The sequence below is a fragment of the Colias eurytheme genome, chromosome 19 (assembly GCF_061535395.1).
Source record: "Colias eurytheme isolate Ceu_HAF_F1 chromosome 19, ilColEury1 Martin Lab GWU primary, whole genome shotgun sequence".
Lineage (NCBI taxonomy): Eukaryota > Metazoa > Arthropoda > Insecta > Lepidoptera > Pieridae > Colias > Colias eurytheme.
This window is the reverse complement of record NC_142998.1, coordinates 1,633,542-1,649,820: the sequence shown is the minus strand read 5'-3', so window position 1 is coordinate 1,649,820 and position 16,279 is coordinate 1,633,542. Positions and strand designations below refer to the sequence as shown.

Here is a 16,279-nt window from a genome sequence, read left to right as displayed (position 1 = left end):
TAGTTGGCAGGACTTAAAATTATTTTTAAAGGCCACTTTCGGTGAGACTAAACACAGAGATCACCTTTTATTAGACCATTATACAAATAGAAGTAACAAGTAATTATGCGTCATCAGGCATGATCTCCAAGCTGTGTGTGAGTATAATGCCTTTGTGTCAGAGAAACATATCATTTCATATAATAACATTCATCATGTGAATAAGCCAAATAGTATGTACAAACTAAGCAAAAAATTTAATGTATTTTCTTACCCGTGGCTATTTTTGAATACATTCCAGTTGCTACAGAGTGGCTTAAAACTTGTGCAGCAAGTTTCACCTTCATTTTTTGTTTTGTTGTCCAATTGATATTCTTTTTCAAAATTTTTATGATTTTGCTTATAATGCCGTTCTGCATTATATTTTTTTTTGCAACAGCTACTGTAGTGAATAAAGTAAACATATGGGTTTATGCGCCTTGCTTTCAATAAAGCAACATTTATTTTCCCAGTCATCATGAAAACCACGGTAGGACTCTGTCGACTTTGACGAACTTGGTTTGCTGTGAGCCATACTAAAGCTTTTCATTTCCTGTGTAGCTACTTCAAAACTATGTTTATTATTTTGTCCAGCATATAAATACTATTACTTATGATCAAATCTTCGTTATCAAAAAACTTTTCAACTTTGTATGATAAATATTATATTTGTACACTTAACCTATCCTTAAACTAATTTATCCTATATACATATTCTACCGCTTTCAATAATTCCTCAAAGGGGTCTCTATGATTAATTCTAATTTTTCTTCGCCATGAATATTCGATTAACCAATCTGTAAAATCTCCCTTATTATGTTCTTGGCGAAATGCTCTTTTGAGACCCCGCCACTGGCTCTCTATTCTTTGGGTGTGTGTCCCGTCTGGTGCCACAAATTTATTCGTAGGATCACTATGATTTACTCTTTTATGAATGTATCCATGTTCAGGAAGACTCAAACTCATGTCCAGTAATCAGTGTGGATGATAGAGCCTTCCTGAACATGTTTTTTAATCAGTGGCACCAATATCTCCGCTGATCTGTCATTATCGGGACACACTTCAATCATCCCAATAACCCAGTGGCCTTCAATATGTCTCCCTCTATTATATTTCCTTCTACCAAACTTTGATTCATCAATTTGAACTATTTTATTTATCCCACCAATCTTCCCAGTACTCTCTAAATGTTCTAATTCATAAATGACTACTGTTTCTCTGCAGTAACTGTACCAGTCAGCAACTGTTTTCGCAGAGTGTACTGGTTCATTTTCAGAAGCTAATTCCTTCTGTGCCAAATGATATGCTGCATTGCTTTTCTGTAGGTATCTTTCTACTGAAAACTGAATACACTGCTCCTCAGTTCCCAGTCGATTGAATACTTTTTTCCAATTCCACATGGCACTACAACAAATACAAAATAAATTAAGATACAATACAAAATTACACAATTTAAATAATAATATAATGTTACTCGAATATGATTGAGTGATTGAATTATGATGATTAAGTGGAGTGTATGTATGTATAATAAATTATACAAACCATTTTGAAGAAATTTCTTCTGCTCCTGCCCCCCATTTAGGCTTTTTTAATTCTCTTTGAAACTGTCCAATTAAATTTCGCATATTCTTTTCAACAACACTTTTTTCTTTTCTTTATCGAACTTACTAGCCAAATCTATCCAAGCGTCATGTTTTTTGTTGCGATCCTTAAAATGTTCACTTGTCGAATCCCACAGAGTTGCTAGCTTATAAACAGTTCGCCTCTTTTCGGGTGAATTAAAAATCATGTTTCTAAATAATGCAATGTTTTCTTGTGGACAACAATTCACTTTTACAGTTATACTATTAAATAAATATTAAGATACTCTTATTTATGCGTTAAAACCGCTTTAGTAAAATAAAACATTATTTGTTTAAAAAATAACTTTATTTAGGTACCTTTTTGTTGTACTATTTTTTATCATAGTGCCGTTTTGATTCTGAGGCAATTGATATATATTTTTTTGTTTTGACAAATGATGGAGTATGTAAATATTTTTCTATAACAGCCCTTAATAATCTCATTATTTCTGTGAATACAAGTTCCCTCAACAACTGCAAAAATGTTATTTTTTCCTACAAATTGTTTGAAAATTGAAAGAACAATCATTAAATATTGGGAATCCGAAATTATTACGAAATCTTCACTCGAAATGAATTTCGTACATGTGCTTCACAAATGCAACATATTTAAAAAACACTTTGCGACGGAAAACAAAGACCACCTCTGTTTTTTAAACCAATTAGTTTGTGGAAATATAGAATATCGGTCGCTAACATTGATTCAATACAGAATTTACATTTTATCGATTTTTTCAAATAAGCCACGAATGCGAGCGGCTTACGAAGCTTCATTTGAGCGTGTTATTTTGTTAATAGTTAAAGGACAATGGGAAACAAATGTATGGAGTCTGGGCCCACCCCGCAATAGTAACATGTGATATACCATTGCATAGGGCTTTTTATTTATTATTACAACTATGGTCAAATGTTAGTACTTTCGGCGTCTTAAAGTATTTTAATCTAACTTATTATTTATGGATTTTTATAAGGTACAATGGTAATAATACACGTATTTCACTTTAAATAAGATTTATTCGTCGTCCTGTACATCGATAACAATTACATCGTTTAAAAAAGCCGCGGGGGCCAGGAATGAATGAATGAATGAATGAATACTCTTTATTGTACATACACAGAAATACAGTTTGTTACATGGTTGAGATAACTTATGACTAAATTAACTTATTATATATATAAACAAACTTAAAATATATATATATGTACAAAGAGCGGCTTTATCGCTCGTGAGCGATTTCAGGAATGAATGGTTGACATCTCCCAACTCATAGGTACCAAATCAAAGATATTATATGAGCGCAAGTACCTACAGTTCGCCGTCCGGTCAAGCAAGTACAATAATATTGTGTTATCGCGTTTCTTCCAACTTGTTTTCGATCAATTAATATATATAGCAGTAACATATTTTTGCTCTTACGTGGCGTGACTGTATCCTTCCACGCAGCAACCACACATTTTCAGCGGTTATATTATATTCAATAAGGTCGGCCAATTCGTTTTCTCTGTAGATTTCTATTACGTATAAACCGTCTCGAAGATGTTCACCACAATGAACGTTTCACGCAGCCACCTATGCCATCTGTTACGCTTTTTCCGTGCCCAGCTTCACATGAAATACGACCAGGTTGCATAATTCAATCCAAGGCATTTTGTAAAATGTGCCAGCAAATAAAATTTGTTTTTTTTTGCTGGTATTGAGACTTATCTTCTGTTTTAGTTTAAGCATGCATACTCAATTGGGTGAACTGGTTGCTGAAGCAAGTGGAGAATTTAAAAAGTTTACACGAATGTCAAATATTGTTTTTGAATTTTTGCTAAACAAGATTTCTCCATTAATTACCAAACAAGATACATAACTATTTACAGCAATACTAGCCTGAATTCGTCTTGCAATAACATTACTCAAATAATGCCATAATTCTTTGAACGTTTTTATATTTTTTACCCAATTTTTAACAGAAGGTATTGATTCATACATTATTGATTCACGTCCATTTTCTTTAACTATTCATTTGAATTTAATTGATTCTAAAATCGGAATCAAGTCATCCCACAGTTTGAAGTGAAGGGAGTTATTTTTTAAGCATTGCTTATACTGTTTTTCTGACAATTTGTAGGAATGACCATTAAACGTGTCAAACAATTTATCAAAAATTAAAAGAAAATCTGCAGTCCCCTTGCATTCTTCTGGAAGCACATTATGTCCTGAAAAAAAAAAAATTTAATAAACTGTCAATATGACTAAGGTGCCTATAAAATCGTTATTGCTGTAATCATAGTTATTTTCACATTATTAAATTATTTTGTATGACTTATGAATGCAGTACATGTAGGCTACATCTGTAGTGAGGTATTGTGTAGTACATTGTAAATAATGAAAGATATCAGGTTAATATACTTACTTGATAGAAATCTCATTGCACTTGACACCCTCTGGCCGAAAACTTGTGCAGCATCATTTTTGGTATTTTGTCTTTGATGATATGCATTTCTGTAAGCTTATTCAGTAGCCTTATTTCATCGTCTCCATCAGCAATATCAAGCAAAAGCTTTTTTTAATTTATTATAGGGCTTTATCGCTTTGCGATAACATCGCTGAGGCATATTACAATAAAATACACACATTTCTTGGATCACAATTTCCTTAATCCTACTTCCGCAAACTTGACCAGCATTCAGGCTTCTTCCGACAACGGGAAAGCCAGGATGCTGTTTACAAATCCGACACTGTAAGATTTATTCTTAAACAACCTTGTTCTTAACTCTTCTTTCCGCACACATTCCGTCAAAATATGCAACACATCCTCAATGCTTTCATATTCGTTACGGTTTGGTGAAAAACTTCTTTCATTTACCCTAGAAAGAAGGTGCTATATGAATAGCACCTACCGTAAAAGATAATCATACGTCTGTCAGACGTATGTTAGTTAATTAAGATTTTTAGTAAGGCTATAGAATTTTTGTTAAACCTTATAGGTTTAAGCAAATGTTTATATTCTATTTAAGAAAATAAAACGATAAATTATCAAAAATAAAGTTTAATTGACCAATTACAAACAAAAATCGTTAAACTTCTTGACCAACAAAAACTTATCTTCTATAGGAACATATAAAATCACTTTCAGTCAGTATATTTGCATATTAAATTTTTGGTACTTATTCACTTAAATTAACGTATACAATACCTATTTCAATAATCAGCCTTTTAATTTTCGGTTATTAAATACACTAATGGCACACAACGTTGTTATGTTTTCCACACACGGGTTTTACTCTTAAAACAGAGTCGCGATGACGAAAGCCACTCCCGCTGGCCGATTTATCGAATATATCGCATCAAACGCTACCCTCAACATTATTTTGTTTCTACCTAGTATGTTGATAATAAGGCGAAAATGTTTGTATCGTTGGTATCAAGCCATTGAAAAAAGCAGTGATATGATCAACTTCCTCTTTATTTTTTTTATTTTCAATAATATATTTCATTAGACTAGCTCCAGCCGATGGCTGTGACGACGGTTGCTTTTGCGGACGAGGATGAGTTTGACTTTTTTTCCTGCAGTTGCATTTTGGGATGAATAACGTGAAGTTGTAGGTATAGCGTGTTGCCGCGTATTAAAGAAAATAAATGAAACTAAAAACTCACTTTGGTAAAACGACTTTAATTTAAAAGAAACACAAAATTATATTTACACAAATATTTACAACTTTCAGTCAGAAACTAAACTAATAAAATAAAATAAAACAAAGCAAACAAAAACAAAGAGAACAAAACAAAGGGAACACTTAAATATTATTATAATACAATTTAAAACAAAATAATATTGATAAGTAAACAACTTATGAAACGTGCTCCCTATTCCCTGTTTGCTGACTGACTGGCTCTGATCAACGGCAGCAGCGGAGTTTTATACGATTACGAGCAGACCGCCGCGGCCGTTGAATCGGCGCCGGCGCACCTAATGACTGTCTGGTGCGAGACGCAATAAAAACACGGCTTTCTTTGTTAGAATCCTTAATTGGATCCGTACTCGGCCGCCACTGGTACGGCGCCGCAGTAACGGTTTTGTCTGGCCCCTTTGTTTGCATAAGGCGCCAGAGAGGCGCAACAATCTAATGAGGTGTAATTATTAATGGTAGACTGCGCAGTTAAATTATGGCGTGCTATATAGGTGCAGTTGTAATTTGAAGCGAATTTAGAGAAGTTGTAGACGTACTGGGGTTTTGGGGCAAAATTACAGCTGTTGAAGTTACAGTTAGTGCAGTTGTTGGAGTATTAGTATAATCTTGAAGCGTCTCTTCAGATTCACTGTCGTTTGAAATGTTTTCGATCACTTCTCTGTCCTGTATATGAACGACCAAAAATTGGAGCAAATCCTCGTATTTATATTTTTTTTTACTTTAGCTGCTGCTTGACCACTTTTTAGTTGTCTTTTGTTCAAGTTTTTTTTAATTACACACCGGTAAACTCGGTCGAATATTTAGCTTGTTCGTTTCTTGCCAAAATTTTGAAAAATTCTTAGCTTCTCTGTGAGAGGCTATAATAATAAAAAAATAAATAAAAAAGCCCTTTTATTTCCTTAATTAAATATATAGTTTTACATATTTTATAGTGTTCAAGTAAATTATTCTAAGTTAAACAGTAAACACATAGTTTTTTATATTATTATAAAATTCTTATTGAAATGCTTATCTAATTAATCTTTATTAAGGACCTCTTAAGAGTAAAGGCCTCCTCCCGTTTTCTCCAGCTAGTTTCAAAATTTCGTCTAGCCATCTCTCAGCCGGCCTGCCACGGATTCTCTTACCACTGGGTCCATACTGTTACTCTTTTGGCCCACCTGTCAGCCTTCATTCGAGCGATATGTCCAGCCCACTTCCATTTCAGTTTTTTACATTGTTCCAGATCGTCAATCACATTTGTTGTTTTTCTTATATCTGTGTTTCTTTTTGAATATCTTTGGCTCAGACATATTTCCTTATAAATCTTACCTGATTTCGATTTAATAAGAGAGAGCCAAGTATATTATACTTCAACCAACCATCACAGTATTTATAAAGAATAGAAAAAATGTTTCTAAGCTCGTTTTTTTAGCTTGAGGAGCTTGGCAACACATTATGATAAAGCAGTTTTACCTTAGAGTTATTTTGTTGTCGACGATGTCTTGTGTAGTCCTGTTCAGCTAAATTATATTTGTAGAGAAGTCTATTTGGTACTCCAGCAAGTACTTTTAATTCTTTAATCTTTGTCCATTGCACACTATTGCCTTGTATATCTTTTGTCCAATGTCTTGATAGGTGATCTATTTTCTTTATTTAATAAAGAATAATTTATTTATTATAATATATTAAATAAATGCCGTAAAGCGGGAAAGAATAAGTGTTACTTTACAAATATTAGTATAAAAAAAAATAATATAGAAAAAAATAATAATACATGTATGTTGTTAAAACCATTTATTACGAAACATAAAAAAATACATAAAAAAAATAAATTCAAATGTTTATTGTTATTTTTATTATTCATCATCAGAATCATCGGAAGTTGAATACTGATTATCGGATTACACGGACCTCTACTCTCTCTGTCGCACCTATCAAGTGGCTAAAATTCTAAAAGTTTTTAGCCTGGCAACAGTACTTTAAGTACGATTTTTCGCAGGCAAGTATATATGACTGATTTTGAAAATAATAATCTAAAATTTGAGATAACTTTTGATAAGTTAGCAAATCGATGGAGTCACCTATTTTGAATTACCTGTTTACACCTGCTTGCCACGTAGTAGATACTGAAATGAGTAGGCAAGCATACCTCATATTCTGTATCTGTATCAAAAACTATCAGTCAAGTAAATTTCATTTGGTTATCAAAAGTATGAAGGTAATGAAAAGAAATCGATAAAAGTTAATTTAATTAAAAATAGCCATGACCACTTTTCGATAGGCAAGCGATTATAGGAATATTTGTTTATAAAAAATATTTTATAAATAATACGTCTCATCTGGTTATCAGATCGGTGAAGGACGATCTCCTACGGGCTCTCCTACTACTAGAAGAATTGATGCCTAGACCCGTAGGCTACTTCGAAAATTTTCGCAGAATGTCTTGTGCTGATTTTGAAGTAATATTGCAAAGAATTTCTCCTTTAATTTCAGAAAGACACTAAATGGAGAACTGCTGTTCCTACAAAAATTCGATTAGATTCCAATGACTTTAAGGTTTCTAGCAACTGCATTACCTATTTAAAATTTCTCATCAACTTATTTCTACTATTGTAAATGAAGTTTGTAATGCGCTGATTCGAGTTCTTCGTGATGAAGTGAAAGTGAGTACAAGAAAACTACATAGTAGATTCAACCATTTCTTTATTGTTCATGAAACTTAAGAATAATGAATTAATGAATATAAAGATTAATAATCGAATTAGGTAGTGTGTTTTTTTAATAATTAAATAAACACTAATATCGGTACCACGGCATCGTTCATATGCTCATTGAATTATATCTTTGTTATTTTTAGGACGTATAGTGGTTTCCGAAATAATATTAATTTTCTTATTCTTAGGCACTTCTGGTTTCCTGATTAAGACTGTTCATACTAAATGATGCTATATTATTACAGTTCTTCCACAAATCATGGTGCAAACTATTTTTTCGCACCCACCCTTTATAAATTTTACCATCAGGTACATTGAATGTATTGCAATTTAGAGAATCAAAAAGGTTATCTATTAATTAAGTTACTTTTACCAAATTTTGGCATTCTCTTGGAATTTCTCCTCTTGCCACAAGATGTCCTGTAGTCGCATTTTTTCCACATAAATGTACTCAGCTGTACTTTTCAGCAGGCATTTTAACTCTCCATAAGATTTGTCAGCTTCATAAGTTAGCTTGAAATACTCTCATTTAATAATTTCTTCTATCAACTCATTGATGACACTAACATTGACTTATAGGTCAATGTTAGTGTCATCAATGAGTGTCTTTATAACCTGATACCACGTTGTGTAGAACATAAGTACATGTGTGGTGTGTCGGTCGGTCAAATAGTAGAAAGACAATAGGGCACCCTTGGGGAGGAAAACTATATTTACGGGAATAATAGATTACAAAAGATTATATAAAAGGATACACTTTACGAAGTAAGTAGGTCACACCGTTGTACAATGTACAGCCAGGCACACTACGTCGCCATTAAAACACATCAAATTAAACAAGATTTAACTCGAGTGTGCATTTGGAATAATGGCCAACAAATGGAGAATTCTGCACCGATCTTTAGGGTGACAAATCAACATCGAGCTATGCTACGCTGTACTGCGCTGTGCTGTGTTTGGTCAACTCGCTCGTTTCATATTTTAATGAGAATACACACAAACCATGCTGTGCTGCGATGTGTGATGCTACGCTCTGTTTAAAAACGCAGCAGTCTCAAGCGAGGCGCGCTACCCGCCGTGCTGAGCCGCGCTGTGCCGAACTGTGCTATGTTTTTATGGAGCTCTGCCATGCTGCGCTGTGTCTCAATTCAATTCTTCAATTAAATTCTCCGTATTTTTCACGTATGGTGTGAGGTAACAAGCTATACCGTGACTGGACTCTTTTAACGACAAAATAACACATAAAATATCCATATCCGCTTCTTCTTCACTTTCATCTTCATCGGATTAAACTATGTCGTAATGTTTACGTTTTTTTGAAAATAGGGTCATATTTGACGAGATAAACGACTACACGAGCTGCTGATTACTTTATACTGAGCTAGATTGTTAAAAAACGTAGCTTAAGAAACACAGCACAGCACAGCGCAGTACAGCGCAGCATCGTTTAATTGTTCAAAAAAACGTAGCTTAACCCTCAATTCACTACGTGAAATTTGCTAACATAAACAGCTTCCATGAGTCCACTGGACTCATATATTTTCTTAGCGTGGTTTTTTCAAATAAAACTCTTTTTTTATTAATTTTTTTTATTATTATTTTTAAATGTTTATTAAGGCACTACAAAAAAATAACAAAACTGGATAAACTTCTGAAATACTCGTAATCTGTATTTTTGAAAATTGTAAAAAGATTGTAATATGTTGTAAGTACTTACCATAGTCATTTTTTTTGACATTTGTCATTTCGTCGAAGTCTTTGTTTAATATAGTAAATATTTCTCTCCATGCTTCGTATGTGAGTCTTTTATCTTTATATATGTCTAAAGTTTTGTCCCACAATACCGGTCGTCCTTCTACTAAAGTTATAACGCACAACAAAAACTGGGCTGGCTCAACCCTACTACACCGCCCCCCCGCCGCGGCCGCACTGCTGCGAGCAGTGTACACAGTATTTTCTATTTACGACACGAATTCTTAAGGTACGCCCGGCGTTTTTTCTTAGCGTGTACAAGCGCCGCGGCCGTGACACTAAAGGCTTTGTCAGATAGGACGCGTATTTTAGCGCTGCGTAGTAGCGCTGCAGCGTCCTGTTTTAACGTCGCGCGAGGCTTCGTCAAACAGAACGCTTTAGCGCGCGTTAGGACACAGCAATTGATATTAAGCTGCATGTTGTTTACATAATTATTACTTACGAACAAAACAAGGTACAGCGATATTAACTCCGGAGTCGGAAGAATTTTTTACTTACCAGTTTCATTAATTTCTTCTCCGATTTGTGCCCACAATTTTGCCTTCATTGATATATCTTTATAGTTTATATGAACTATCCTTCGTATTATATAAGCATGGATATTTTCTAACCAATTCTACCAAATTTTCGGTCATTATGCATTATTTTATTATTATTTTACGCCTATTTACTCCGACGCTAAAATAAAATTTGTAAAAAAATACAACACCCGACGTTAAAGCGTCCTAACGCCGCGACAGAGCGTTGCGTACTGCTAGCGCCGGCGCTCTGTTTGACGGTATTCTACGATGGTAGTAGAACACATCTTAGCGTCATATCGCGGCGTCAACTTAACGCTCTGACGCGCGCTAAGTACGCGTCCTGTCTGACAAAGCCTTAATTGAATGCATCGCGTCACTCGCTGTCAGGGTGACCATTTAATATTTTCTTGGGAGGAGGACATCATGCGCGAAGTTTCGCTATTAGCACATGGAGACATCGTTACATCCCTGGGTGAAGGCGGCATTTCGTAAGGTGTAGATGAACGAGAAAACATTGCTGGAGACAGATTGTGCAGATTTTCGTTCATGGCAGGTGGAGGAGGAGCAGGAGACATCACATATAGAGTATTATTCACAGATGGTGTCGAAGCGATGGTTGCGATTTTGTTCATAGCAGGCGAATTAAACATCGTTGTATTTGAACAAGTAGGTGCCGGAACCATTACATTTGAAAGAATTCTCACTCTATTCACAGAATATTCAAATAATAAATCATTGTAAATACATAAGTTTAAATAAAATTAATTTAAAAGGGGGCTCCTATTCAAAGGAGAATGGCGAACTCCCATAGGACTTTGGGCCTGATCGTTACACTGATGATTTATGTGGGGTTAAATAGATAAAAATATACAGATTCTATAAATATAACAATTAAAGATCTGTTCTATGGGATAGCAGAGATATTGAGCATGTAACGTCACTAAAATTGAGGTTAGGTTTGCTCGAGTTCAATGAATAGCTTTGTTTCTTTCTAAGTATAGGTAAGTTTATATCCTATAATATACATTATTTAGATAAAGAGTGTAACAGAAGAACAGTTAGGTAATAGAGATATTGGATCGAACTTTTATTCTTTTAGAGTACCTACCAAAACATCGTAGGTACTAATATATAAAATAAAACACGTTTTTTCATAAATCGTTTAATCATCATTATCATCATAAACAATTAACACATCATCCAGAAACTGTGCTGGCGGCATTAAATCTGGTTGATACCTTGCCCAGCTAAGATACCATATTATGGACATAACGTGACAGCAGCAACCTACAGTTCTTCTTCCTACTAAACAATTACAATAATAAACTGTTATTGCTTCCCTTCCTATGAGAGCACTGTCGACAATACCATACACATACATGACATATGTAACATATGTAAAATAAGTTTTACTACTTCTATGCCTGGATTGAATGCGACCTCTTAAAAGCCATGTAGTACTTGATGTCGTGTGTGTGCAGTGCTCTCTGTAGGTCGCTGTCTGATTCACGGCACACTTCTATAACATTTTTGCCATCGTTTCTTATGTGCTCACTATGGTGAGCACTAAGTTGGTAAGCACTAAGTCCTATTATGATAGGACCTTGCTTGCTTAATTTGATATGAACCTAAGGAAACCAACTGCATTTTCATCTTCATGATTTTCAATCCTCAAAGAATCATTTGCAAGTTACAGCATGCATCACATATTATGTGATCAGAGTGAGTGATCTACAAATAAAGAATATTACAATTGGACAAAAGAAAGTGAATATATTTATCTTAACTAGCGGTCCGCCCCGGCTTCGCCCGTGGTACCTACATGTTTAAACTATCCTATCTCTCAAGTTGGACCGAACTGCACATGGTGTGCGAATTTTATTATAATCGGTTAAGTGGTTTAGGAGTCCATTGAGGACAAACATTGTGACACGAGATTTATATATATTAAGATATATTAGGATAGTTTAAACATGTAGGTACCACGGGCGAAGCCGGGGTGGACCGCTAGTATATATATATATAAAACAATGTTACAATTAAATAAATGTTATGAATTAAATTACAGAATGTCAGAGAAGACCCTGGCTTGCAATTAATACAAGTAAACCAAAGGGAAAATGAAGACTGTAAGTTATATTTTTTTATGAAGTGCTACCAAAAGATGTGAATATCTAAGGGTTATCAAATTATAGCTTATTAAAAACATTTATGTGAAAGATCTATTTCTTGCAGTAATTATAGAAAACAATTTGCTGCCAAACAGTTTTACCCGCATGGGAATTTGTTGGTCCCATAGGGAAAGTTGTATAGTTTGTTGATCTAAACTACCTCTTAAAGTAGTATTCACTATTTTTGTTACATCCATATATTTTTTCTATTTAAAGGGAACGTGCCAGGGTCTAGCAGCCAGCCCCCTATTTTCGAGCCAGCAAACCTGCCACCACCACCACCTGCTACCCCACCAACGCCAATCCCAGAAGACAATCCTAGAAGTCCTAGAACACCCCGCAGACGAAGACACCCACGACCACCGGTGGGTGCTTCACCTAGAAGACGAACTCCCGCCATTTCACAATCAGCGTAAGCAAGGGAAGCATTTGCTAACTCGGATCGTGAATGGCGGGAGTTTAATAAAGAGAAATTTGTAAAAAACTACGAAATTGAAAAAGAACGCCTAAGACTAAGAGAAATTGAACTACAACAGCAAGCAAGATGGAAAGAACTGTTTGCTCAATTTCTCTTAGTCTTAGAAAAAATAGGTAACAAAAAAGAATAAATAAATGGTTTTTCAGTTTCCATTGCCTTTTATTTCCACACTAAAAATTAAAATTGTATTAGTACTAATTACATAATCTTATCTAATATCAAATTTTGAATTTGAATATATCAAATAACCTAAATATTCCTTAAATTTATCAAATTAACTGCGCTCAACAAATCTTCTGGCAAGTTGATCTCGCATTGCTCTTCCTATAATCAAATCTCCTCCTACAACAGCATCATGCCGCACAAATGTATCTGTAAAATAATATTATATTTTCGGTAAATACTTCATCAATAGTAGCAAAAGCTATATTCAACCGACTTAAAAAGGGGGAGGTTCTCAATTTGACTGTATTTTTTAAGTCTGTTACGCGATATCTCCGTTAACTGTGAACCGATTTTGATGGTTCTTTTTTTGTTTGGAAGGTCATACTTCAGAGGTGGTTAGCGTTTTTGATTATTATTTTAGAGTACCAAAAACATCATTCATCATCATCATCACTGCCAAGATCATCATCTGGATCAGGCACATTGTGATGCAGAGCGAAATTGTGAAGTACACAGCAGGCTGTTATTAACTGAGCACATTTGTCCAGTTTGTAATGTGGAGGCCTATATTTGATGCAGCAACGCCACCGGTTTTTCAATCGACCGAATGTATTCTCAATGACTACACGGGCTTTGCTGTGCTTCTTATTGTACAGTTCTTGTACAGAGCCAGGAGATGCATCTGTGTAGGGTGTCATAATCCATGGCCGCTGTGGATAACCAGAATCACCTGCAAGAAAAAGTACACATTAGGTATCTCAGACTTAGTATGGGAAAATTAATTTATTCAGATCGAATAATTCGTGTAGTTTTGAAAGTTGCTACAGTTATTCCTAAAGATGTCCAGATGAATATACTAAAAGCCCCCGAGGGAGGGACACAAGCCGGCGGCGGGGGAGGGGGGGAAAGGTCTCTTTTTCAAGGTTTTTGCTTGTAACTCGAAATTTTTTTCATAATATCTCTTTAGTGACTTCTACATTAATTATCTACATTAAATTTCCTATAAATTACGTCTCAACATTTCTACTGTACGATCAATACTTTAGGAGATACAGAGTATTAAAGGTAAGAAAAATAAGAAACAACATAGTTTTACAAATTTTAATTATAAAAAGAAATAACATCTTTTTTTGCACGAGTATGCCGACTTATTAGTCAAATTGTGTTTCATCTTCGTCATCTTTATCACTAACATCGATAGGGGGTCCATTAGTACAAGCTCCTAGGCAGCCGTTACAGATAAGACTACACATAATGCCCGCTTTTCGGCAACTGCATTTTCCGGAACATCCACTTTTACATCGGCAAAAAATTGAATTTAACAACGCTTCAGGAGCAGGAGGATCCAAGGTCGTGATTGGTTCTAAGTATCCATCGACTCTTCGCTTCCAACCCCATATTTCAGGAGGCAGTTGGTTCCCAAGCCACTCCTGTACTTGATGGAATACTCTGTAGGCGTGATATTTTGCTGACCCTTTGGTAGGGGGGAGGGAAGAAAGATCCGGTTTGGGCTTGGTACAAGATTTCAGAAAAACTGTGAATCGATGTCTGTTGATCTCAGACTGAGTACAGGGCGCTCGGTATACTGCAAGAAACATTTTTTCTCCGGCTTCTGCTATAGCCTCCTGAGTTGACGTTGGGTCATAAAATACAGTTGCTGTTTCCTTTAGTGACGGCTTTTGATCAAAAATCTTGATAATTGATGTTTTTCCCTTCCTGTAAATAGCTGAGGTTGTATCACACCCACTGAAACTATGCAGAAAGAGAATAGAATCACAAAATGAATGTTTTTGAAGTTCTTGGGAGGAAAATATTTTGGTTTCCACTTTTCCGCTTCCTGGTTTGACAAAAAATATTTCTTTTTCTGGAGGAGTAAGAGCCATTAGAAGGACTACAAGATCAACATCTTCTCCAATAACAGTGACCACAACATTGTCTGCAGCTTTATCAATTGCAGTGCGAATAATGGTGCAGTCAGCATCACTTGCAGCTATTCGTGTTTCTATGTTTGCAGCCTGCATTTTTTCTGTCAGAAGTTTAATCAGTTGGGGTGTGGCACGGCGGCACGCGGGGTGCGGTAGCCTGCCTGCCAGTGCCAGTTGCTATGCGGCGAGGCAAACAGCGAGGATCTTTGTAGCGCGACTTATCTATCATCTTAGTCAAGTCAAGTACCTATAACGATGTTGTTTCGTATTTTTATCACCTTAAGTACTATGTATCTCCTAAAGTATTGATCGTACGGTAAAAATGTTTAGACGTAATTTATAGGCAATTTAATGTTAATAATTAATGTAGAAGTCACTAAACAGATATTATGAATAATTTTCGAGTTACAAGTCAAAACCTTGAAAAAGAGACCTTTCCCCCCCTCCCCCACCGCAGGCTTGTGTCCCTCCCTCGAGGACTTTTAGTATATTCATCGGGACACCTTTAGGAATAACTGTAGTAACTTTCAAAACTACACGAATTATTCGATCTGATCGACGATTCTGAATCTAATTTGCTGTGGCTAACTGATAATTTGATAGTAGTATATTTTTATTTATTTATTTATATATACTATATATAGATATAAGCTAGTAGTAAAGATAGTAGATAACCATAGACAAACAATTTAAACAATTTATTTATTTGTTAACATGGCGGTCTGGTCATTGGCATTTATTTGTTAAGCATTTGGAACTTCCCTTTGTTATATATAAACCTGTAGTAGGGAAGTTTCTTCTTGCTCAGTTAAATATAGCTACATGCTAACAATACAACAATACAAAATTTACTTAATTTAATACTAAGAAATAAATATTATATATATACATATATATAAACAAAATCATGTTAATTTTAATGCTCTTTTACAACAGCAAATCTTCCACATCATCATATGTGATAGTTTTAAGCCAATTATGCACTGTTTTTTACAGTCTGCAAAGGACATTGTGTATATATTTAAAGTTCTATTTATTTTATTACATAATTTAATTGATTGGGAATAAAATTGTCTGGAGGCAAATAGTGTTGTATTATTAATTACTAGCTGCTCCGCGCGGTTTCACCCCCGTGGCTCCACCCCTGTTGGTCGTAGCGTGATGATATATAGCCTTCCTCGATAAATGGGCTATCTAACACCGAAAGAATTTTTCAAATCGGACCAGTAGTTCCCGAGATTAGCGCG

At 35.0% G+C, this 16,279-nt stretch overlaps 2 protein-coding genes across 4 annotated transcripts in view; one reads left to right on the top strand and one right to left on the bottom strand.

Moving 5' to 3' along the window:
- LOC149899987 (uncharacterized) overlaps positions 1-13,438 on the top strand; it is a 45,071-nt gene extending 31,633 nt beyond the window's left edge. The window contains exons 1-3 of one of the 3 annotated variants that reach the window (XR_016457789.1): positions 10,656-11,294; positions 12,362-12,422; positions 12,681-12,724. Coding sequence is in view for 2 of the 3 variants with exons in the window: in XM_090112978.1 (XP_089969104.1) it covers positions 10,840-10,959; positions 12,362-12,422; positions 12,681-12,880 (381 nt within the window). In the remaining variant the exon portion in view is untranslated. Of the gene's footprint in view, positions 1-10,655; positions 11,295-12,361; positions 12,423-12,680 lie in introns of those variants that run through there. The other 2 variants (XM_090112978.1, XM_090112979.1) reach the window with 2 other exon arrangements.
- Positions 99-1,944, bottom strand: LOC149899988 (uncharacterized). The gene is made up of 2 exons (XM_090113062.1): positions 1,564-1,944; positions 99-1,422 (listed from the first exon to the last, which is right to left on the bottom strand). The coding sequence occupies exons 1-2, from the start codon at positions 1,644-1,646 to the stop codon at positions 981-983; spliced, it is 525 nt and encodes a 174-aa protein (XP_089969188.1). The 5' UTR covers positions 1,647-1,944; the 3' UTR covers positions 99-980.
- Positions 13,439-16,279: the final 2,841 nt, after the last annotated feature.

Excerpts from the sequence above, each read along its gene's own strand:
- LOC149899988 (XM_090113062.1), bottom strand. The coding sequence starts at position 1,646 with ATGCGAAATTTAATTGGACAGTTTCAAAGAGAATTAAAAAAGCCTAAA. Across the intron at positions 1,423-1,563 it reads GAAGAAATTTCTTCAAAATG|TGCCATGTGGAATTGGAAAA; the intron begins GTTTGTATAATT and ends TATTTGTTGTAG.